This window comes from Lathyrus oleraceus, chromosome 4 (assembly GCF_024323335.1).
Source record: "Lathyrus oleraceus cultivar Zhongwan6 chromosome 4, CAAS_Psat_ZW6_1.0, whole genome shotgun sequence".
Taxonomy (NCBI): domain Eukaryota; kingdom Viridiplantae; phylum Streptophyta; class Magnoliopsida; order Fabales; family Fabaceae; genus Lathyrus; species Lathyrus oleraceus.
In genome coordinates this window covers 464,126,514-464,153,100 of record NC_066582.1, presented here as the reverse complement: position 1 = coordinate 464,153,100, position 26,587 = coordinate 464,126,514, and the positions used below count along the sequence as shown (strand labels likewise).

General features: G+C 36.0%; 1 protein-coding gene across 1 annotated transcript; it reads right to left on the bottom strand.

Annotated features, from left to right (window-relative positions):
• Positions 1-17,321: 17,321 nt before the first annotated feature.
• On the bottom strand, positions 17,322-21,203 carry LOC127076131 (probable L-gulonolactone oxidase 6). Its single transcript, XM_051017694.1, has 4 exons — positions 20,334-21,203; positions 18,422-18,677; positions 18,203-18,304; positions 17,322-18,114 (listed from the first exon to the last, which is right to left on the bottom strand). Exons 1-4 carry the CDS (start codon positions 21,033-21,035, stop codon positions 17,408-17,410), a joined length of 1,767 nt encoding a protein of 588 aa, XP_050873651.1. The 5' UTR covers positions 21,036-21,203; the 3' UTR covers positions 17,322-17,407.
• Positions 21,204-26,587: the final 5,384 nt, after the last annotated feature.

Genomic DNA, 26,587 nt, shown 5'->3' with positions numbered 1-26,587 from the left:
ATCTGAAGAGGCTGAAAACTGGTGGGATAACACTCGCCAGAGAATTGCAGTACCAGGTACTGAGATGACTTGGGAAAGGTTCAAGACGGCCTTTCTGGAGAAATATTTTCCTGATGATGTGCGATGTAAGAAGGAGATGGAATTTCTAGAACTGAAGCAGGGTAACATGTCTGTTGCTGATTACACTTCGAAGTTTGAGGAGCTGGTGCAGTATTGTCCTCATTATAATAATGCTGATGCTGAGGAATCCAAGTGTGTCAAGTTTGAGAACGGGTTGCGTCCCGAGATCAAACAAGGCATTGGTTACCAGGAGATTCGTAGGTTTCCTACACTGGTTAATAAGTGCAGGATATTCGATGAAGATAGCAAGGCTAGGACTGCTCATTACAAGAGTCTTAGTGAGAAGAAGAATAAGGATCGTGGTAGTCCTTATGCATCTCCGAATGGTAAAGGTAAGCAGAAAGTGATAGATGAGAAGAAGCCAAGTGGGGGAGGATCTCCCATAGCTGGTAAGTGTTTCAAGTGTGGCGAGCCAGGCCACCGTGCCGATAGCTGTACCAAGAGAGTGCTGAGATGTTTCCGATGCGGTCAGACTGGTCATAGAGTTACTGAATGTAAGGATGCTGGTCCGACATGTTTTAATTGTGGCGAGAAAGGCCATATCAGTTCGCAGTGCTCGAAACCGAAGAAAGCGGCTACTGCAGCTCATACTACTGGTAGGGTGTTTGCTCTGAGTGGGACTGAAGCTCCTAAAGAAGATAATCTGATTAAAGGTACTTGCTTGATTAATAGTGTTGAATTGCTTGCTATTGTTGACACTGGTGCTACTCATTCGTTTATTTCGTATGAGTGTGCGACTAGGATTGGTGTGAGTATGTCGTCCCTAGGCGGAAGTATGGTGATAGATACTCCTGCTAATGGTTCTGTGAAGACTTCTGTTGTCTGTCGAGGTTGTCATTTGACGATCTTTGGGAGAGAGTTTGTGGTTGATTTGGTGTGCTTACCCTTGCACCAAATTGATATCATTCTGGGAATGAATTGGCTAGAATTCTATGGCGTGTTTATCAACTGCTATAGTAAGACGGTGCGGTTCTCTGAAGTTGGTGAGAATGATGAGGCAAGATTTCTATCTGCTAGGCAGGTGGGGGAATTTGTGAAAGATGAAGCTCAGGTATTCGCTTTATTTGCGTCTCTGCAAGCGGATAAGAAAGTGGTGAGTGTAGATTTGCCTGTTGTCTGTGAATTTCAGGATGTGTTTCCGGAGGATGTAAGTGAATTACCTCCAGAACGGGAAGTCGAATTTGCCATTGACTTAGTGCCAGGTACGAGTCCAGTGTCGATGTCTCCTTATAGAATGTCGGCAACTGAATTAGTTGAATTGAAGAAGCAGCTTGAAGAATTGCTTGAGAAGAAGTTTGTGCGTCCAAGTGTTTCTCCTTGGGGTGCACCAGTATTGCTAGTGAAGAAGAAAGAAGGTACGATGAGGTTGTGTGTCGATTATCGGCAGTTGAATAAGGTGACTATCAAGAATCAGTATCCGTTGCCGAGGATTGATGATTTGATGGATCAGTTGGTTGGAGCTCATGTTTTCAGTAAGATTGATTTGCGGTCGGGTTATCATCAGATCCGAGTGAAGTCAGATGATATTGCGAAGACTGCTTTCCGTACGAGGTATGGTCATTATGAATACACTGTGATGCCGTTCGGTGTGTCTAATGCTCCAGGTGTGTTTATGGAATACATGAATCGTATATTTCATCCATACCTTGATAATTTTGTTGTGGTGTTCATAGATGATATATTAATATATTCTAAGACGGAAGAAGAGCATGCAGGACATCTGAGAATTGTTTTGCAGGTGTTAAGAGAAAAGAAATTATATGCAAAGTTATCTAAATGTGAGTTCTGGTTGAAGGAAGTGAGTTTCCTTGGCCATGTGATTTCGAGCGGTGGGATTTCGGTTGATCCTGCTAAAGTTGAGGCTGTATTACAGTGGGAGACTCCGAAGTCTGCTACTGAGATACGCAGTTTTCTGGGGTTAGCTGGTTATTATCGCAGGTTTATTGAGGGCTTCTCTAAGTTGGCATTGCCGTTGACGCAGTTGACTAAGAAGGGTCAAGTGTATGTGTGGGATGCAGCTTGTGAAGCGAGTTTTGTTGAGTTGAAGAGGCGGTTGACCAGTGCTCCAGTGTTGATATTGCCTAATCCTGGTGAGTCCTTCGTTGTTTATTGTGATGCTTCTTTGATGGGTCTTGGTGGTGTTTTGATGCAGAATGGTAAAGTTGTAGCTTATGCTTCAAGACAGTTGAAAGTTCATGAGAGGAACTATCCTACGCATGATCTAGAACTTGCAGCTGTTGTATTTGTGTTGAAAATGTGGAGGCATTATCTGTATGGTTCCAGATTCGAAGTGTTCAGTGATCACAAGAGCCTGAAGTATCTGTTTGATCAGAAAGAGTTAAATATGAGGCAGAGAAGATGGTTAGAATTACTGAAGGATTTTGACTTTGAATTGAATTATCATCCCGGTAAGGCTAATGTAGTTGCAGATGCGCTAAGTAGGAAGTCTCTACATATGTCTATGATGATGGTTCGGGAGCTTGAGTTAATTGAACAGTTCCGTGATATGAGTTTGGGTTGTGAAGTTTCCGCCAATAGTGTAAAGTTGGGTATGCTGAAGTTGACTAATGGAATTCTGGAAGATATTCGGAATGGTCAGCAAGTTGATGTCGCTCTAGTTGATCATATTACTATGGTTAACCAAGGTAATGGTGGTAATTTTGAGATTGATGAGAATGGCATCTTGCGATTTAAAGGTAGAGTTTGTGTTCCTGAGGTGTCTGAATTGAAAAAGAGTATTCTTGAAGAGGGCCATAGGAGTGGATTGAGTATCCATCCAGGTGCAACTAAAATGTATCAGGATTTGAAGAAGTTGTTTTGGTGGGCGGGTATGAAAAGAGATGTGGCTAAGTTTGTGTATGCCTGTTTGACTTGTCAGAAGTCAAAGATTGAACATCAGAAACCGGCAGGTATGATGCAACCTTTGAAGATTCCTGAATGGAAGTGGGATAGCATTTCCATGGATTTTGTGACGGGATTGCCGAGGACGGTGAAAGGTAATGATTCTATTTGGGTGATTGTGGATCGATTGACTAAGTCGGCGCATTTCTTGCCGATGAAGATTAATCACTCTTTAGAGAAGTTGGCAGAGTTGTATATTGAGGAGATAGTGAGGCTGCATGGTATTCCATCCAGTATTGTGTCTGATAGAGATTCCAGATTTACTTCTAGATTTTGGGAAAGTTTGCAGAAAGCGTTGGGGACTAAGTTGAGGTTGAGTTCAGCTTATCATCCTCAGACTGATGGTCAGACTGAAAGAACTATCCAATCCTTGGAGGATTTGTTGAGAGCTTGTGTGTTGGAGCAGGGTGGTTCTTGGGATAGTTATTTGCCGTTGGTGGAGTTTACTTATAATAATAGTTTTCATGCTAGTATCGGTATGGCTCCATATGAAGCATTGTATGGTAGGAGGTGTAGAACTCCATTGTGTTGGTATGAGTCAGGTGAGAGTGTTGTACTCGGACCTGAGATTGTGCAGCAGACGACTGAAAAGGTTAAGATGATTCAGGAGAAAATGAGGATTTCTCAGAGTCGTCAGAAGAGTTATCATGATAAGAGGAGAAAGGCACTTGAATTCCAAGAGGGAGATCATGTGTTCTTGAGAGTTACTCCGACGACAGGTGTGGGTAGAGCTTTAAAGTCTAGAAAGCTTACTCCGAGGTTTGTGGGTCCGTATCAGATTTTGAAGAGGGTTGGGGAAGTGGCGTATCGGATAGCTTTACCGCCGTCGCTTTCTAATCTGCATGATGTGTTTCATGTATCTCAGTTGAGAAAATATATTGCGGATCCTTCGCATGTTGTTCAGTTGGATGATATCCAGGTGAGGGATAATTTGACCGTTGAGGTGTTGCCAATTCGGATAGATGACCGAGAAGAGAAGACCCTGAGAGGTAAGAAGATTGCTCTAGTTAAAGTTGTTTGGGGAGGTCCAGCTGGTGAGAGCTTGACTTGGGAGCGTGAAGATCAGATGAAGGAGTCGTATCCGGCTCTATTTGCTTGAGGTATGTTTTCGAGGACGAAAACTCTTTTAGTGGGGGAGAGTTGTAACATCCCGATTAAAATAAGAGAATTATTTAATTGAGTTAATATTATTTTATTAATTTAATTAAATAAAGTTGGATTATTTTTATTATTATTATTGATGTTATTTATTTTAATAATAATTAAATAAATAAAGTAATTGGAATATGAAGAGTGGAAGGGTAAAAGTGGAAAGGGGATAAAAGAGTCCAAGTGAAACTTAGGTTGTTTTCACGTATTGTGTCTCAGAATCAGAGAGAAAGGGAAAAGCTGCAGAGAAAGAGAAGGAAGAGGAAAAGGCCAAAGATTGCTCGGAGCTTCCTTCAATCCAAAGAGGTAAGGGGTCTGAACCATTATGAAACGATAATATGCGAGCAATTTCGTGTTATCTGTGTGATTGTTGATGGATTTTGGGGATTTTAGGGAGATTGAGAAAGTTGGGGTTTTGAGGGAAAACCCTCCGATTTGTGAATCCTGTTGCGTTATATGTACTGTAGTCGAAGTATGTTGTGTATATATGTCTGTTAAATGTCGATTTTGGTTGGTTAGCTGTGGGGTACGGTTTATGGCGAGTAGAGAAGCAAAGCTGCGCTGAATTCTGCAGCAGAGGGGTTCTGTCGCGCGCGATTCGCGGCGCGAAGCCTAGTTCGCGGCGCGAACTAGGTAGGATTTAGAGGAGTTCTGTAATTCGTTGTTCGCGACGCGAACCCTGCTTCGCGGCGCGCACTGAAGCGAAATAAGTTGTTCGCGACGCAATCCTTAGTTCGCGGCGCGAACTGTGTTGTATTGGAGAGTTCGCGGCGCGTCCCTATGTTGGCGGCGCGAACTGGCGAAATGCAGAAGCTAATGCTGGTGGGTTTGGAGTACGTTGAGTTGCGAGACTCTTAGTAAGTCGCTGTAGTTGTACTATAAACCATTAATAGTGATTATATGAATTGTATGAGGTGTTATGATGATGCTACGTTGAACTTATGTGTTTAATTATGAATATGTTATGTGACGATGTGATATCGTTATGATGTTGTTGTTGTTTTGTTGAGTTGTATGTCATGATATTAATGATGATGATAACATGACCAATGATGTTGTTGTTGCTATGATGATTATGATGCATGTTTGATGTGCATGCATTCATGAAAGGCCGATGCCTAGTGATGAACGGACATGAGTTCCAATGATGTTGTTGACTCCGGGCTTGTTGAGAGGCTTGGTTCCTTACGGGGGACTCGGATTCTATGGTGATGAATCTGGGAGTGGTGATCCTGTAGTTGATCACAAAATGGGTATACCGAGTCGTGTTGAGTCATGCATGGGTTTGTGCATTGCATTTGATGTGTTGCTTTGTTGATGTTCATGAGTTTGTTAATTTTGATGATGATGATGAGTTGTGTGTGCCTATGTGAAATATATATTTATGTTTATATTTCTGTCGTTATATTATCATTTAATAATGTAATTCTCACCCCTTCTGCATGTGTTTCTGTTCATCTATGATGAGCAATGTGCAGATAATGTGGAGTAGCTATTGTTGAGGTTCGAAGAATAAGAGTAGAGTCATTCTACAGAGTCGAGTCAATGCTCTGGTCATGTGACACCGGGGATTATGGGATTCGATAGCCATATTATTGTTATTTACGTTGTTTGTGATGAATGATTTGTTGAGATCATGTTGGCACATTATAAATAAATAATTATGTTGTTGTCCGCTGCGAAGTTTTAATAAAACAAATAATATGATTTATGTTGTGATGAAATGAGTGTTATGTTTTTATGAAATGTAAACTCTTCTACATGTTGTACTCTGATAATCTATTTAAATATGTCGTTTGGGTAGAAGGGTGTTACAACAACAAATTTCAAAATCCCGCCCCAAACTTCCGAAGATGCATCTCCGGAATATCCACTGAGTTGATCAACTATCATTATATTTGTTGAGAATACCCGGAGATTCATCTAATGAAATGTGAATCCGTGTTATTGTTGTACAATTTTTCTTTGCAACGCCTCTGAGTGTTATGTGTGTTTTTGTAAGTTTTACATGATGCTTCTCACGTGTGTGGCTTTGTCTCTTCTTGATGTATCAAAAAGGGAGAAGTACATGCAAGAACTAAGTCTCTAAGGTGCACATATTCGGGGAGAGCTTTTATCAAGATATCAAATACTTCATAAGTTTTGTCATCATCAAAAGGGAGGGTATATGAGTGAACTTTCCTTTTAGAAATGTTTTGAATGTTGTTAAAACTATGACACTTAGTATTTATCTATATTGGACCTTATCATATGTGTCTAGATGTGCATTTTAACCTTAAGATACTTAAAATTAGTTTAGAAATGTTTTTACACGTTAAAATTAAGATTTTATGTGAAAAACTAGTGCATAGGTCGACACATCTAGTTTTTAGGTCGACACATATTTTTGATTTTGAAAAACCAAAGCCTATGTTCAGTATGTGTCAACACATAGGATTTTCAGGTTGACATATCCAGTTTTCAGGTTAGCTCTGTTTAGTATGTGTCAACACATATGATTTTTCAGATTGACATATCCAATTTTCAGGTTGACAATCCAGTCTTCAGGTTGACACATCCAGTTTTCATGTTGACACATACTGAGTTTTTTTTTGTTGCAAAAATAAAGCCTTTATCCATTTCAGGTCGCCGCATAAAGTTTTCAGGTCTACACATAGAAGCAAAAGCAAAAATGCTTATATAATCAACATATTCTATCTAGAGGTCGACACATGTTGTTTAATTTTCCAACAACTTGTAAAATTTTCTAAGTACGAGTTTTCAGCTCTTTTCTCACTTACACACACACACACACACACACACACACACACACACACACACACACACACACACACACACACACACACATTCATGCATCTTTTCAAATTAGATGAAACCAAAGAATATACAAAGCAATCTTCATCATCTTCAACCTTTCTCTATGCATACGCACAACAATTACACATTATCATTTTTTCGGGTGCCATATAGATTCAGGTTTGATAAGGTCTAATTTAGGATTTGTAAAATCAACTAGGTTGAGATTATTTTTGGGGGTTTCATTGATAAAACCAATTGGGGTTTTCCCTTCAAGATGCATTGTGATTTGGAGTTTTTGGCATAATATTTTTCAATTAGGATCCAGCCGAGTGAAAGCTTTGAAGAAAGGGGTTTCTATCAAAGAAGCAGCGAAACTGGAGGATCAAATTGAAAATCTTGAGACACTTGATCTTGCTTAAGATCAAGGTTCAAAAAGAAGATAGAATCAACTTCAAATTTGAGATTTGGGGGTTTGAATTTCTATTTCTCTCTTGTATTCAACATTTTGGAAAGATTATTGAATATCACAATTCCATTTGGAATTAGGGGCAGGCGTACCCATAGTGAGGACAATTGGGGAACTGCCTAAACAAATCCTTGTTCTCTCTCTCTCTCTCTCTCTCTCTCTCTCTCTCTCTTTTCATAATTGGTTAATATAATAAAGTGTGCAAATGTTTACATATTGATAATTCCTTTGGTGTTGAAATATTTCAAACTATGTTTTTACAGATAATTATAATCTATAAACTTGCAATTGGATTTTCACATCAACAACACTAAGGAAAAATCATCTTAGTGTTTATTGCACACCAAGTGTTTGACAAATCATCTTAGTCAGTTTTGTTTCTTAATTTCATTGGAAATTGATTATCAAAGTATAAAATTGTTCAAACGTTATTTTGAAAAACCTATTGATTTGTTTTCTCATCATTGTGTTACATTAATTTCATTTTATTACGGTTTAATACACATATCTGGTTCTTCCTATAATGGTTTGAGATAGATGAGTGTTAATCCGGAACCGCTTTTGCTTACCATAGAAAATATTTTAAAAACATAATTTTAATCAAAGAAAATTTATTTTCTATATATTCACCCCCCTCCAGATCGTTGCCCTCGTCTAACAAAACATTTGCTTGGCTCGATGTGTCTGTATGTTTGATTTGTAACGGTGAGACATGAGCTCATCTCTGGGCATTTATGTTTTAAATCGCATATATAATGATTTAGCATGGATTTTTCCCGACACAGCTACACTTTGAATTATATTCATATGAACCAGGCATGAGTCCGATTAAGAGTGACTATGCTTCGAATCATACTTACAAAGGAGGGGCATGAAGCTAGCTAGATGTCACCATACTTTTGAATTACGTTGTGCGTCACAAAGGATCATTCCCCGACCAAGGACAATTTTCGTTATACTATTATATTAATAATTGCAACTGGGCAATCAATTTACAAATACATTAATTAAATACTGCGGTCGGCTGCATGTTTATATTAATTGCTCGACCTCTAAACCGTTGTCGGGTAGTGTGACCTCTGGATGATCTGGAAGAGTGGGTCTTCGACTTGGGAGATGGTCGAACTCTGATGGATGTGACTGGTTTTGCTTCTCGAGGTCGAGATAGACTGACGTCTCAGGACTCAGAGCTCTCTCCGGGATATCTGGGATGCTTGGTTGTACTATAGGGGATAAATGGATCCCATCTTGTTCATTCCCTTTTCAAACAGAATCTGAGAGCTACTTTGGTGAATTTGTCCAGGTAGAGTGTTGTTGGAGGTGGATACCAGCATTCGTGGCATCCAGGATCTGGGATGTCTTTTACTGGGTCTTTCTAGTGGATCCCTACTTTGCTATCCGATCGGTGGAAGCCCTAGTGCATCCCACAGAAATCCTATGGTATTTGCATGATGCCCCCTGGTATTTGATCGACGTCCGACATTAACTACAAACTTGCGATACCCAAGCGCCATTAACTAAGAACTTGTTATACCTGCTTGATGTTGCTTTTGCAAGTAACTCGGTTGTGGTGGAAAGCGTGAGACTCTCCGTCTGGTCTGTGGCTTGTGAGTTTTGTGTCAGACTTGTAAGAAACTGCTCTTGGAGACCGGTGTGATCTTGGATCTAGACTTGAGATTATTTTCTCTGCTTACTCGCAGGATTTTTGAGGAAATTGTAGATCTCGACGTCGAGTTTCATGCTTAATTGACAAATTCACCATACCACCTATCATGCATCTCGATGTTGGACTCTTTGCACTATTAAATCTTAAGATTCAAAGGTGTAGCATATAATGAAACTGAGAAGTGAACATGATTTTATGTCAAAACTTGGATCTTGAATTTCTGCGCCCGCTCGATGGTAGTTCCAAAGTAATCGTGACTTTCGTGTAAATCGTAGGAATTTGAAGTCAATTCCCACAAACGGCACTCTTGCTTGAAATTTTTACAAAAATAACCCACCTTTTCAAGGAAATTCCCAAAATACCCCTAGTTTAAAAAAAATCCCAAACTACCCCCCTTTTAGGAGGAGTCTCCAATTGAATTGGAGACTCCTCTTAAAAATTGAATGGAGGCGCCAATTGGATTGGCTAGGGCAGGTGCCCTAGCCAATTAGATTGACGCCCCTGTGTAGGACTTAAGAGGAGGCGCCAATTCAATTGGAGGCTCAGTGTAAAATGCAATTTTTGTGTTATAAATAAATGCGTTGTGTGAGTCATTGTTCTATATCTCAATTAATCATTTGGCAATCATGTTTGGTGTTCGTCGCTGATACGGAAAGGTGATTTATGCGAGAGACAAACCTCAGATGCTGATGCTGTTCTAGAACATCACTACGTTCGATCAACTGAAGAGGGAGCTGGTTCGTTGGTTAGATGGGAAAATACCAAAAGGGTAAAAAAATAGAAGTATTGAGAGACTCGACAATATCTTTGGTTGGGTGCGAATGAACACTGATAAGGATGCTAGGGAAATGATGTTCGATCGAGATGGCATCAATTTGATTGTTGTAATCAGTTAGAAATATTTCTGTTTTCAGATAGCTTATTTTGTACTGATGTTTACTGTGAACCTCGTTGTAACAAAAACTTAATGATATATAATGATTGAAGGTTACAGAAATACAATGTTACAAAAAGCTTAAGATCCAGATGATGCTCCTCGATTGGGACAATTATTCTTGTTGTGTCCTGGTTGACGACAGATACTACATAATCTTATCATTTTATCTGTGGAATCCATCTCTGTCCTGATACGTGTGTTGTTTGGCCTTCCTTTTTTATTTCTACGCATCTTGTCGTTGTGCCAAACTATATCACCTTCATATGGAGGCCAGTATTCCTCCATTGGTAATACCGAGAAGCTTTAATTATATACATTCATGACGGTGATGGTCTTGTACACATCAGATAAATGGCTGTAAGCGTCTTGACGAGTATAAGCGCATGCTGCAATGACATGGGAGCAAGGAATGCGGAAGGCCTAAAATTTTCGACAATCGCACCAACTTCTATTTAGTCTAACAACATAGGCTAAATTTGGTCTCCCCTCGTTGTGATCCATTGTTTCCTGGACGCTAAAATTTTGCCTATGACGGTCAAAGACTGTTACAGCGTGTGTGCTAGCTTTGATGCTCTCCTCTTTCATGACCTTCATGCAACACTCACTGAATACTTGCCCGGACATTAACACCTCACTCCATCTTTCACCTCTGGTTGTGAACGTAGAAGCCAACCTATAATAGGTCGATCTTACCAAGGAGGTTATCGGCAGATTTCGAATTCCTTTGAATACCCCGTTCATGCATTCCACAAGGTTTGTTGTCATGTGGCCCCATTGACAACCTCCGTCAAATGCCCTTGTCCACTGCTATACTAGTATGTTATTTATCCATCTCCCTGCATCTTCATTAGACAGTCTAATTTCATCACGATAATATTGAAATGACGGCTGAGTTAGAGCATACCCAACATTCACCACCTTCTTGCGAAGATTCTTATCTTTTATAGCACACATGAAGTTTTGTGCAATGTGTCTGATGCAATAGACATGGGTAGAAGGAGGTTCATGCAATCCGTTGTCATGGTTGTTGTAGGCACTCTCAATGGCAGCATGTCTATCAGAAATCAAACAGAGATTAGCTTGTGGAGCCACATGCGTTCTGAGATGTCAAAGAAAGAAACCCCATCCACCAGCCGTTTCACCTTCAACAAGAGCAAAGGCAATGGGAAAGACATTGTTGTTGCCGTCTTGTGCAACCGCCATGAGCAAAGTACCCTTGTATTTGTCGTATAACCAAGTGCCATCAATTTGAATAATAGGTTTGCAGAATGTGAAACCTTTGATGCACGGGTCAAATGCCCAAAAGAGACGGTGAAAGATTCTATTACCTGTAGCACAGGTTCCATCTGGCATCATCGCTGGCAATGTCTCCATAATTGCCACAGTTCCTAGGACATATGTTTTTAGTGCCCATAAAAACCGTGGCAATTCCTTGTATGAATCCTCCCAGTTGCCGAAAACTTGTTCAACAACATTTGCCCTCGCAATCCAGGCTTTCTTGTAAGATGGAGTATAATTATATGTTGTTCTGATATGGGATATAGTTATACTCACCTTCACGGATGGGTCTTTATTAACCAATGGCAGAATGTCTTGACATATCAATGATGCGCTTAGTTTGCGGTGATCTTGTTCAACGTTAGTTGCAATACAATTGTGAGGTGGGTCTATTGAAGTGATCTCCCAAGAGTCATTTTTCTTTTTGTAAGACGCAACCAAACGAAACTTACAAATCATGTTACGAAATTTGATAACATACTATCAGTGTGTTTCACTGTAAAATCAGCAGAGTTGTTCATGTGGAATTTTTTGATAGCTAGAACACATTCTTCTTTGGTACGAAACATGTCTCCCACCTTTAATTCGCCTTCTGATCTCGGATACGGATTATAGAAAACACTGTTGGATGTTTCATCGTCGTGCAAATCCATATTTGTCATATGTTGAGGCGGAATGTAGACATGACTAGGAGGTATTGGTGGTGGTTGATCATCATCTTCAATGTCGTTGTTCAACATGTGATCAACCTGTATCTCGGTCTCCTCTTCTTCATCGACGACATCCACTTCTGCTTCTGCTTCTGGGTTGACGTCATCTGACCATTGTGGATTAAATTCACCAGATTCATCTTGACTGGTTATTTGTGACTGCTGAGATGGTATACATGGTTGAAGAGTAATGTATAACTCAATACAGTTGCAGCCTGAATGTTCATGACTAACAAACATGTATTCAACATCTTCATCGTCTCGTACCTTTAGGGGAAAAAACTTGCATTGACTATTCTAAAAAAATATTAGATTTTGATATGTGATCTTTGACACAATCCCAGATCCTATACAGGATTGTATTCTTTTTTTCAAATGCAAGAAGGTTGCATTTTTCTTGATCGTGAGTCTAATGGTATCAGTGTTTCGAAAATAAAAACCATACAACTCAGACTCGTATGTTTCACCGTTGCAGTGAACGTTGACAATGTATTTTGGTGAAGATGACATTGTGCAGATGAAAACTATTTTCTTGCTGCAGATGAATGTGAGTGAAGTGTCTTGGATGTTGATAGTAAGACACTTAAATAGAGGAGTGAAGTGTCTCACATGCTAGCTAGTTCGGAGTGACGTGTCGCACATGCAAGCTACTCCCAAGTGACGTGTCGCACATGTAAGCTACTCCGAAATGATGTGTTAACCATGCAAGCTACTCCAAAATGATGTGTCAACCATGCAAGCTACTAATAAGTGACATGTTCAACATGCAAGAGAGAGGACAGCCACGTGTCAGACATGAAGACACACACTCCAAATGAATTGGCACCCCCATTCGTTCCTTGCACATGGGCGCCAATCCATTTGGCGAAACCTTGTCAAAGCATGCATTCAGACCTCGAAACCAAGCAATCAGACCTAGGTCTTGCATGCATGTCCCTATGGAGGTGCCAATTTGAATGGAGACCCCTCTTAAAGGTTGTACATGGTCGCTAATTCAAGTGGAGACACCATGCAAGCACAAATTTTCATGCTTCCATCCATTTGCCTATAAATACATCCACTCCATCAACACTTCTTCCACACCATCACTCTCACTACTTCTACAATACTTCTTCTATAATTTCATCTGCAATAACTTCTTGTAGTTTCATCTACACCAACCCCCCGACAAAATGTCTATCCTCACAATGGGCGAATCACATAGAGGAACGATTGCAAACATCGCAACATATGTAAGTTTTTTCTTTTGTTAACTTTTTATCTTTCATCTTCACCAACCCCCTTTTATTTTAACATACCAACTTAGTCAAGTTTTTTGTTCTTTATTTTATAGGATGTATCAAGGTTCCGAACTCGGGTCCACGAATATGTCCATATGGTCCCGATGATTCAACCTTATGTTGAACTCGCCGATTTTGGTCATATAAGCAAGATTTTGTCTTGGTTCATAGATAACAAATTCATTCTAGCTTTATGCGAAAGATGGAGACCAGATACACACACATTTTGGTTCCCAACCGGTGAGTGTACCGTGACGTTAGAAGACGTCTACATGCTTTTGGGACTGCCCATTGAAGGTAAGGTTGTTAATGGTAAAACCAACTATGCAAATTCAATTTACATGGATCTCTTGGAGACTGATTTGTTAGATGATAACGCAAGAGGTCAAGGTATACTACTTTCACGCCTTAAGTCGTACTATAATAGTTTATACTTAGATGAGAATTCTACCGAAGATGCTCGAATAATAAAAACTAGGTGTTACATTATGTTGTTAATTGGCTCGTTTTTATTTCCCGAAGGTAGTGGTTCTAGCATGCATATTATGTATTTACCTTTACTTAGACATGTAGATAGAATATGAAGTTACAGTTGAGGATTTGCTTGTCTAGCCTATCTCTATAGCTCCTTGTGAAAAAACTCACACAAAGACACATCTACATTTTCTGGATGTGTTGTTTTGCTATAAGCATGGGGTTGGTCAAGACTACCATCCCTAGCACCAGTCAACAACAACCCTTTCACATTTCCGTATGCACAAAAGTAAGTTGTTTAAAATCCTATATCTTTAGTTACTTCTTTAAAGATTATTATCTCTAACTAATATTTTTTGATATTTTTGTGTAGATGGTTTGCACGTGGTATGAGTTACAACAGATGTCCAAGACATTGTATTACTCAGTAACGCAACATGTTGGATCACCTTCGACCGAAAAACGTAAGGAAAATAACTTAATAATTTCGTTATATTTTGTTAACTTCTTCTACCTAGATTATAATCCTATCTTCTTTCACATTTCAGTTCATTTGGCGTCCATACCTTAATTTGGATCATGACCATCAGGTCAACGCTGAAGACGCGGCCGTATGGACTGCATGCACACCGATAATACGGTTCACAACTGTGGAGATGCACAACAGTGCTCGTGTGAAGCTGCAGTTCGGTATGCCCCAAAAAATCCCAGATCCCCCAGCTAGCCTAGGAGAATGGCATCTGCGCAAAGTTAACGACCAATGGAACTTCAATCCATGGCAAAGCTTCGCAATATCGGAGTGTCGCAAATGGAAGCACCGTCATGACCATGTGTTAACTGACACAGTCATGCCAACTGAAGAAAAACCAAGTCGTACTTATATGGCTTGGTACAGATCGGTTGGTTTTCAGTTCATCGCCGAGGATATGTACTTATACGACCCACGCCAGATGACTTACACACCTGACACCTCAACATCAAACCCCCAACAACAATGTCAGACCGGATACACACACCCCCCTGTCCGTCAAATGTTCTGTTCAACCAACATACAAACATACAACCAAAACATACCATACACCCAACCCCAATACCAAGAGTATACCCAATACCACCACCAACAAATTGACCATCAACCTGAGACTCAACATCGCTTCGCACCCACCCCATCACCATACCAAAGTCGCATAAGCCAGAACACCCAACGATCATTCAACACCGCCCCTTCTCCTACCATAGCCAAGAAGCCCAAACCTCACAAAACCAAAACATCCAACAACCCTATCTCTACCAAACACCCCAACAACCTTTCCAACCTTTCCTCGACGCATCGTTCACCCCCATGTCTCCCTTCAACCGTCCCGGTCGCCCATCAATGAGTCATCCACAACCCAACTTCTCTGGCATGGGTCATGAGCTCAACTACGGCGGTACACCATCGATGCATACTAAAGACTATACCGACTTGTCTGACTACCTCAACAGGCCTTCTTCTGTAGTTGGAAGTGACGCTCTTGGCCCCTCAGATGCTCAAACACCGGTACCGAATCATCAACGTGGATTAGGACCACGGGTTAGGGTAGCTAGAGGATGTGGGACCAGAGGTCGGTTAGGTGATCCCGGTCATCACCATTAGGTTTATTTGTGTAGACGATAATTTTTATTAATATCAATTGGTCCTATATCAAATTTATCTATCACGTATACCATTTACAAAAAAAAATGTATTTTACACTAAGGCTCCAATTGAATTGGCGCCTCCTCTTAAGTCCTACACAGGGGCGCCAATTTAATTGGCTAGGGCACCTTCCCTAGCCAATCCAATTGACGCCTCCATTCAATTTTTAAGAGGAGTCTCCAATTCAATTGGCGATTCCTCTTAAAAGCGGGGTAGTTTGAGAATTTTTTTGAAACCAGGGGTATTTTGGGAATTTCCTTGAAAAATTGGGTTATTTTTGTAAAAATTTCCTCTTGCTTACTAGGCGATTTAGTGATACGACACATTGGATCAGAGTTTACGATCTCGATGCTTCTAGAATTTGTGAGGTTAATCTTGAATCGTCATTGCTTATCTCTGGTACAATGGACCTAAAGGGTACCTACATGGTTAACACTCCAATGACCAAATCAGTTAGGATTCAAGATAACTGTAATGAAAGTGGAGATTAGAGATTGTGTACCTGAAAACCCTTAGTCAAGACATTTATACCTTGGGTTCAATGGAGCGGGAAAAGTAAGTGGAACTTATCTTATTGGATCTTTGGCCGGCATAGAACAACCTTATTCATTAATTTTCACTATATTCAATTACTCAATTAACTACAACTAATAAGGATATTATAGTAAATGATTATAGTTTTATTATTAAAATCAACACATCTAATCATTTTCTTAAGAACTGCGCAAAACTCATATAATTTTTTTATGAAAATGGAGAATATCATTTAACGTAGGACATGGGGATACATCTTTCTGAAATTATTTAAAAAAACGGTTTGGTTTAAAAAAAGTATAAGATGTTTTAAATTTTTTGATATATTGGATATTTTCTCCAATCTTTAAAACTCTATTAATTTTATTTTGTGTTGTGTCAACAATCTTTTTAGAGTTGTTTCAAAAAAGAAAATGATTTATCGGATTTTTTAAAATATCCAATCACACCCCTATGTATGCCAACAATTTTAAATGTTCTTGCAATTTTTATGAACAATTTAGAACAATATTTTTTGAGGTGTTTCAAAAAAGAAAAGAAAACGATTCATCGAATTTTTTAAAATATCCTATTGTACGCCTACATATGCCAACAATTTTAAATGTTCCAGCAATTTTTATTAACAATTTAGAAATATTTGTGGGATATGGATATATGCATTTTTATCAAAAAAATTTAAAATTGTATGTAAAAACACATACTATCCATATTGAATGTTTCTAAATTGCCAATAAATGTGCAATCAAAATATCGAATTTTTATCGGATATTCTAAATTATCGACATAAAATCATAAATTTGATATCAGCAATTTTAAAAATTCAATAAAATAGATGTGTTTTCATAAATATCTGGTATAAATGCATAAATTTAGTGAAAAATAAAATTTATTTATAAATATTTGATATAAAATGCCAAATCTTCGATATAATATTAAATGAAAAAAAATAAAATACAATATTATAAATATGAAAATTATATTTTTAGTTATGAGGATATTAAGATCAATTTAATAGTTATGTGAGACTCTTAGATCTAAGTTGGAGGTGTCGGGTAGATTCCTAAAAAAACTAATAAAAAACCCAACAAAAACTTAATAAAAAAAATTTAACTTACCAAAAAAATTAAAAATCTGAAGAAAACACAACAACAACAACAATAATAATAATAATAATAATAATAATAATAATAATAATAATAATAATAATAATAATAATAATAATAATGTATATTTAACAATTCATCCAAAATCATGTAATTATGGAGCTACAAGTCCATGCATTCTATTAAAACACATATTGTACAACTAAACTATAAGTACTCAATAAGGTTAAACATGTCAATTGATAATATGCATAAATAATCACACATACATTATTTGCTATATATAGTCATATTTCCATATTTATTCATCAATCACACATGAGAACAAACCCTTGCCTCCTTGTAAACCCTCCCATGTCTACAAAAATACCCTTTACTTGGATTACAATGACTATCTTGTGAACAAACACACAAACCTTCTAAACCACACCCATTTTTCAATATTTCCACACCTTCTTTTATTCCAAGCATTTTATCTGTCCAAGTACTAGAAAAAAGCCCTTGAGAATCATACTTCTCTTTCACCTTCAAAAACTTGCCAACATTTTTATACTTCTTATAAACCCCTTCAAATGCCAAATTTCTATTCTTACCCCAATGAGGTAACCCTCCATATTTAAATATCCCTATTTGTTCAATCTCTTCAATGATATCTTCATAAACCCTAGGCATCATTGGATCCTTGCTACGATAATATGTGAAATCAAAATCTACAGCATCTTCTTGGCTCCCTAAATAAGCACTTGAAGCTTTCACATAACGCATTAATATCCCATTGTATTGTTCAATTCCACATAAACCTTTAGGCTCTAATTCAACTAGCTTTTGAATATCTTCAATGAAGCTTTTCACTAGAGATAAGCTTATTCTAAACGTGGTTTGGTGGAAAAACTCTCCTTTTATTCTTGAATCCCATGCACATACAGTTATCTTTGCATTATGAAGACTATCCAAACATGATCCAGATGATTGAAGACGGTTTTGAAATCCAATTACAGGATATCCAGTAAAAATTATGCCTGCAATTATAAAAAAAAAAGTATTTTTTTTTAAAGTAATTTTTTGGATTACTTATAACTTTTTTTTTGAGTGATGGAGAATAATTACCATTATTGGTTAGGCCATAAGCTGATGTGATGAGAGCATTTGTTGTTAACTTTGCAAGTCCGCACTTTCCATCGGCATCACCGGTGGATTCATCTCGATCTTCTGCATTTCCAACAATAACATTAAACGAATGAAAAAAATCTCGTTAATACAGCTCAGTTGGTCACTTCAGAAATATCTGATTGCAGTGAAGTGACGCGAGTTTGAAGTTAAACTCACCTTGTGTTCTTATGCCAGCCAATAGAAGTGAAGAAGTTGGACGAAAAGGAAGAAAGTCATAGAGACCATTGCCAGATGTATTTAAAGGAACACGAGCATCAAATCTATATATAGTTTTCATTTGACTTGGGTACCATGTTATGTCTGCAAACTCATGTTCATGTCCAAAACTAACCACTTCTGATCCTAAATCTGAATCATTTTTTGCTAAATATGTGATGGATCGTTTGAACATTGGTTCTAGTTTTAGAGTAACCTACAAGTATTAAAGGATTAGCATTCATACATGGAATTTAAAATATAAATAAAATAAACAAATATTTTTCTTTTTTTTTATGAGATTAATTACTATACACTGTCAGTGTAAAAAGTTTTACACCGTCGATTTATCACCGTCATCCGTTTATATTATTTTATAAATTTTTAAAATAAAAGTCAAACTTTTTTTAATATCCGACGTCTATGATTAACTGATAGTGTAAAATTCTTTTACACTGTCAGTGTATTTCAATTAAACTCTTTTTTTATTAGTATATTTCTAATATTTGTAAGAAATAATTCAGACCAAAGTAATTTTATTATTTGAATTTCAATTGAGAAGAAATGTTAAAATTTTTAATCTCGGAAATTTCTTATAAAATATAATTAACTTTGATATTTGTACTCCATTATATGTGCGTCTTATATTCTAAAAAAAACTTTATTATTATTATTATTATTTTGCCTATTATTGGAAGAGACGAATTGGAGTCACATAAAGTGATTCATAATATATATAACCAATTTGCCAAAGTGGGACACTAAGTATTGTCATATAGTAGTTGCTATCAATGTTATTAATAAATAATTTGAACTATCTTTGTTTCTTTTTGTCTCATTATTCTTCATCCTTCTTTTTCATAAGATGAACTTCTATACAATAATGTTAAGGTGACTTTTATATCAATAAGTTAGATATTTTCTTTTTAATAAGTTAAATTATATATTACTTTAAAATAAAAGTTTTTTTTTAAAATTATAAAATGTTTTGCAATATGAATAAAATACTAATATTTTTTATTATTATTTACTTTCCTCTTTTATAATTTTATTAATTATTATTTTTATATATTAAATAATATATAGTTTTGTAAAATATCTCATAATCTATCTTCTTCATATAAACATACACTCAATTGAATAATATTATAATATATTTCTCCACCAAATTAACAAAAATTGATGGTAATTAAATAATCCCTATGATCTATGTTCACAAGTTATTAGTGGTGGACCATTGAAGTATGCCTCTTATCGCACTGGTCAGGCAGTGCAAGAAGACTCTTCCTCCACTCCACATAGCTCCAATGGACTATGATATCTCATCTATTTTTCTTGCTTTCTAATTTATAAAATCCATGTTGAAAAAAATGTGTTTTAACATATAACTAAATTTATATTTTGATTTGATTTAAAGTTGGTGTATATAAAAATAAAACACTTGCGTTTTCTCCCTCTTTATTTTTCTCTTAATATTATAAGCAAAAACTCATTTTATTATTTAAGAACAAAATTGATAATTCAAATTCTTAACACATCAATCATGATAGAAAATAATGGTAACTCATTCTAAATCAAGGACATTTTGGGTTTAAGTTAATTACAGTTCATCAAGCATGTGAGCATTCACATTCATGCACATAAAAAAGATAAACAAAACAACATATACAAACAAAAAGCATCAATAGCAACTTTCAACAAAACACCAAAACTATAAAAAAAATAAAAAAATAAAAAATGGATGATGGATAAACAGTTAAATTAAATTTACACTATCAACTAATAACAACGGTCATAACGATCATGTATCTCGATAGATCAAATTAAAAATTTTAAATTATTTATATGACATGACTTTAAAAAAAAAATATACCTGTGAAATAACACCAAGAACACCGAGTGATACTTTAGCAGCATTGAAATCTTCATCATTATTTTCATTAAGAATCTCAACTTTAGCATAACCATCTTCATCAGAACCAGAAGCCCTAACAATCCTAAGCTCAACCACATAATCATGAACAGCACTTCCCTTATTCCACAATGTGCTTCCATGAGCACCAGTTCCCATCAATCCACCAATCGTCAAACCATACCAATACGGCGTATACGGCAAAACCAAACCATTTTTCGAAGCTTCATCGATCAAATCCTTCAACGTTACGCCACTTTCAACCGTTATCGTTTTTTCAACCACGTCGATTTTCACTACCTTGTTGAGATATCTCGTGCTTATTAATATCCCATTCGAATCTTCCGGACATACCAATTTCGGTATGCTGTGTGAATAACGCGTCGCAACTTTGATTTTTGTTTTCGCTCTACTCGCGGACGCAACCATTGATACCAATTCTTTTTCATTTGTTGGATACAAAGCTTGTGAAGCTTGGCAGATAGTTCTATCAGGAAACATTCCGTAGGAGTTTGTGATTGTGCAGGTTGTGTTGTTTGATGAAGAACATTTGATTGGATCCTCCGGGGGTGTAGATAGCACAATAACAACATAGGAAAAAACAAGGACAAGAACCGAAACAAAAGATTTTTGTGACATACCTTTCAGGAACAACAAGAACATTGTTGAGTGTTTTGAAACTTCAGTTTTCTTCTACCACTTTAGACCAAACATGAGTTTTGTGTATTATGTATATATGTGTATATGTATAAGATAACTATTTTTGGTTATTGAGTAGAGAATAAGAAAACTTTGGATAGAACTTTTAATGAGTGTTACTTGGTATAAACTCAAGATGAAAGTTATTATTAAAAAGTAGTACTTTTTTGTAGTGTGGTATGATAAAAAATGATGGGTTTATAAATTATTTTTTGTAATAAATGATAGAATAAAGTAATAATATTTTTAAATAAGTTATATTTTGAAGATAATTTATTTTACAGATTTTAAGTGCTACATTTTAATTGAGGAAGGTTGGTTCTTGTTTTCAATTGATGAGAAACGTGAGTGGTGGGTCAGGAGATTCAGGCAAGTTTTATTTTTACTTGAAATGATGAAGTTTTGTTGGTTTGGTATTTAGTGAGAGTGTCATGAAATACACCTGTCCTAAAACTTGAGAGTTAAAAATAAGGAAAATAAATTAGTGTTGGTGTGTTAGCTTATAAAAGAATTATTAAAATGTTGCTATTGCTTTAATATTGCTCAGTGCTGTCTTCGAGATATATATATATATATATATATATATATATATATATATATATATATATATATATATATATATATATATATATATATATATATATATATATATATATATATATATATATATATATATATATATATATATATATATATATATATATATATATATATATATGAGAATGGAGTGGTAGCACTTATTCATTGTGGAAGTCAACACATATCCATTTAAGTCTAGTGATGGCAATTTGATAATGCGCCAAAATTAATTTATGGTTAAGTAATAATAATTATAAATATTAGTCTTTATAAAAATTGTGTTAATTCATAGACAATGATAACTCATTTGATTTGAATAAAAGAGAAAATAAATATAAATAGTAATTATTGGAGTAGACCGAATGATGGTCGAAAATATGAAGAATAATGTGAATAAAAAATGTTAAAAGAAATTATAATAATTAAGGTAGTAAGTTTTTTTTAAATTCTTTTAATATGTTTGATAAACTCGCTTGGAAACTTTTACTCGACTAATTTTTTTTTAATTTTTTTTTAAAAATAATCCATTTTTCAAATTAATTTTTAAATTATCCCACTTTTAAAAGATGTGGCCAAATGAAATAGCGTCTACTCTCTAATTTAAAGAGGTGACGCCAATTGGATTGACTTATGCATATGGTAATGCCAATCCAATTGGCGTCCATGTGTAAAAAAAGAGAGGAGATGTCAACTGGTCCTGCACCTCTGTGTACTGCGTAATTTTTTTTGTATAAATATAGGTGTTGTGTGATTCATTTTCCACATCTCTTTTCATTATATTGCAAACATGATTCGTATTCGTCGCCGCTATGGAAAAGTGATTTATTCGAGAGACAAGCCTGCAATGAAGATGCTCTTCTAGAACATTTGCTGCTTCGAGCAACTACAGAGCGAGTTGGTTCGTTGGTTAGACGCAAACATACCTGAAGGCAAAAGAATTAGAAGTATTGAGAGACTCGATGCCTTACGTGGATGAGTGCGAGTAAAAAATGATAAGGATGCTAGGAAAGTGATGTTTGGACCAAATGATAGCAGTTTGATTGTTGTAATCAGTTAGAAATATTATTTTTAAATGTTGTGGTTGTCGCGCAAAAAGTCAATTGTTGACCAAAAGTCAATTGTTGTATAAATGATCAATTTTGTAGCCTTTGTACATGTATGAACTTTGGATGTGGTTGTATGAAATGATATTTGATATTTGAATGCATTGACTGTTTGAAATGAATTGTATGGGTATGAAAGATATTGAAATGAATGAACATGATAACATGAATCAATTGAGACGAATTTTGAATGAATCAAGACCTAAGGACCAAAATGGACAATAATTAGGACATATCCAACGATTAATGGACCAAACACCAATGAAAATGACATGGAATAGACTAAGTGATAAACTTGATGAATACTTAATCATGGATCAATGAGCATGACCATAACTTGTATGAACAGTGCCAAGCATGAAACAAAAAACTCTAGCAAGGCCCAAGATGTACAATGAACTAGGTCATAATAAAAAATTCATGGACCAAACAACAATGGCAATGCAAATGGTATGAATGAAATTGGCCCAATGAAATTGGTCCGATGAAATAGGTTAGGCATGGACTAGGCATGAGGATATGGTCAGAGGATCTGATCAGATGTAATGCTAGGGATGAATTGAATCAAATGGAAGTTGTGATGCCATGGAAATGGGGTTGAACCATTGAACATAGACACGCAAAAGATGAACATGTAAGGCCATGAAGTGAATGCTAAACAGACCAAAGAAACCTCCATAATAGACCATGAACAAGTGGGCCTTTAATGGATCTTGACCAGGCAAGTGAAGCATACACAATGGATGATGCAACAACCATATGGCTACCAAGCACCACAACAATCATTTCAATCTTTCCTTGACGCATCATTCACACAAATGTCTCTGATCAATCGTCATGGCCTCCCTCCAATGACTCAAACACATCCCAACTACTCTGACATGGGTCACGAACTCAGTTATGGCGGTAGCGCTTCATTGCAGGTGGTGGTGATGTTCATGGGCCCTCAAATCCTCAAACACCTTAGGTGAATCATCAACGTGGGTTTTAGGGTCACACGTTCGGGTAGCTAGGGGATGTGATACCGGAGGTCAGTTAGGTCATCCTGGTCAACAACATTAGTCTTTATGGTATTCGTATGTAAACACATATTAATATTAATATCAATTGGTCCGATTTCGATATTTATCTAAAATGTACATTGTTTTTCAAAAACAATTACACAACATATATAGGTGTCATACCAATTGACGCTTCTTTAAAACCTAACACACAGGTGCCAATTGGATTGGTAACACCATGTGCATAAGTCAATCCAATTGGTGCCACCTCTTTAACTTATAGAGTAGACGCCAATTCATTTAGCGTCACCTCTTAAAAGTTAGGTATTTTGAGAATTAATCGGAAAAGTGGGTTATTTGGGGATTATTTTTTGAAAAAGTGGGTTAGTTGAGTAAAAATTTCACTCGCTTGTACAAATAATTGATTTCCTAATTATTACGATGAATGCCTTGGAATTAAAATGATCAATCACACTAAAAAATGTGTATGGATAAAAAACAATAGCAACTAAAATAAATAATCTTTCACAAAAATAATTCTCAATACAATAAGACGTTAATTTAACTTCGCATAAAAAAGATAATTTAAAAATAATAAACACAATAATTTGGTTATCCATTTCAATCAAACAATGTATTTTGAGGGAGAGACCAACTCTCTGATTCACTAAATTTACTAGAGTTGCTACAAAAGATTACAAATGAATTATATGAATAGTACGTCAACTTTCCAAGAACAAAATCTATATTTTACAAAGTGTTTCTCAATATATATATATATATATATATATATATATATATATATATATATATATATATATAGGCGTGCTAAGCGAGATTAAGGAAACCAAGACCACTTGCAGATAAGCTACATTTCTTAAGGAGGAAGAATGTAGGCGCATTAAGCGAGGTTCAGAGCTTTCTTAGCGAGAATGACATGCCATACCACTATAAATAGGGGTTCAGGAAGTTCATATTCATACCTTATAAAATATTTTGAACATATTAGATAACTCTTATTAAGGCTTGATGTAGTTATATCAGTAGGGAGTGACAAACACATCAGGAGAGGAAAAAAGAGGGATATTACTAGCATAAGCGTTATCTGAGGAATCGTCAACAAGTGCTTCTCAACATATTTCTCTCGGGGCTTAAGTGTAAGGCTATGATGAGTAAAAGTTGATAATTTTATATTTTGTTGGGGTTAGATGTAGTTGTTTTAGTACTCGTGATTTGATCTCGGTCATGACGTTCTATGTAATACTTCTTAAGTTTTAATATTGATGAATTATTTATTCTTAATGCTTTGTTTTGGATTAGATACATAAAACACGTTTTCATGGAATGACTTGATATTCGAAAGGTGTTGGTCATTACTAGATCATCGATTTTTATCTATCGGATATGATAAAGTCTAGACATATATTTAGGTTCAATATACGTCTAAACTGTTAAAACATAATATTGTCATATTGGTTAATAGGTTGAAATATCAACTATTAGGTAATAAGATAGAATTCACGTCGTTGACTTAGACATGAGCTACAATGAGAACTTCAAGAGGTAACATTAAAAATTGATTGGAATTTCATATTACTTATCAAAGATGCTACATGAGAATATGTCAATAAAATCAAACCCCAACAAATTTTCTCAACTATTAAACATCAAAGTTCATTTTATTTTATGTTAATTTATATTTAATTATTCACAAATATAAACTATAGAACGGTCTTTAAAATAATATCAGTCCCTTTAAAATAATATTATTGTAAGTATTATGTTTATATATGTTCATATTCGTGCGTATTTTGTTTGTAGTCACTAACATACTAACAAGTATTTTCTAGCTTGTTGATATTTATTTATGCAAGGAAAATTTCTTGATGAACAACTTCTATTTAATCCTAAAGTAGAATGAATAACACGCAAAAACAACAATATGACTAGAAAGGAAAAGTTTCTAGTCAAGCAACAAGATCTAGAAGAATCTTTTGTCTCAAAGTCAGAAACCATGGTAGAGACTAGTAACAAAAACAACAACAAAGAGCAAAATGCCAACATAAAAAAACAATGGTGGTGGCATGTCGTGCCACAAAAGTCCAAGATGACTAGCTATATAGTAAGATTACAAAGGAATACTCTCCCAGTTGAGATGAAAATAAGATTATTGCAAATTATTTATGTTTACTCTTTTGCAGGTTTGGATCATGAGGAACATTATAAACATCTCCTAAAAACTTACGAGTTGTCTGGTACACTTAGAGCTTTAGAAGCTGAAGAATAGGAAATACTCATGAGACTGTTTCCACACTCATTGATCGGAAAAGCATAGGAATGGCACCTTGATCAACGAACATAAGTGATGACCAACTAGAATATACTAGAGTAAAACTTCTTGGAAAGATTCGTTCCTCATAACAAGTTTATGGAACCTAAAACTATAATTTTTGTATTATATCGAGGCGCAAATGAAACTCTATGTGAATCATGGGAGAGATAAAAATTCATGCTAAAAATACGCTAAACCATGATTTTGATGATCTCACAAATATACACATATTTAGAAATGAATTACAACAACAACCAAACTTGTTGCTATATGCTACTGTTGGGGGGTCCTTAATGAAAAAAAGAGAAGAGGATGCAATTGTAATAATTGACCGAATGATGCTAAGTGATCATCAAGGTTAGTACAACAGAAACCATGCCCAAAGAAAAACTAGCATCATAGAGGTTAAAACTAATGATTCAGTGCTACCACATAATAAGTTGTTAACACAAATAGTTGATGAGTTGACAAAGCATCTGTCAAAGACACCATAACAACTAA

Excerpts from the sequence above, each read along its gene's own strand:
- LOC127076131 (XM_051017694.1), bottom strand. The coding sequence starts at position 21,035 with ATGTTCTTGTTGTTCCTGAAAGGTATGTCACAAAAATCTTTTGTTTCG. Across the intron at positions 18,678-20,333 it reads TTCTTGGTGTTATTTCACAG|GTTACTCTAAAACTAGAACC; the intron begins GTATATTTTTTT and ends TAATACTTGTAG. Across the intron at positions 18,115-18,202 it reads TTATGGCCTAACCAATAATG|GCATAATTTTTACTGGATAT; the intron begins GTAATTATTCTC and ends TTATAATTGCAG.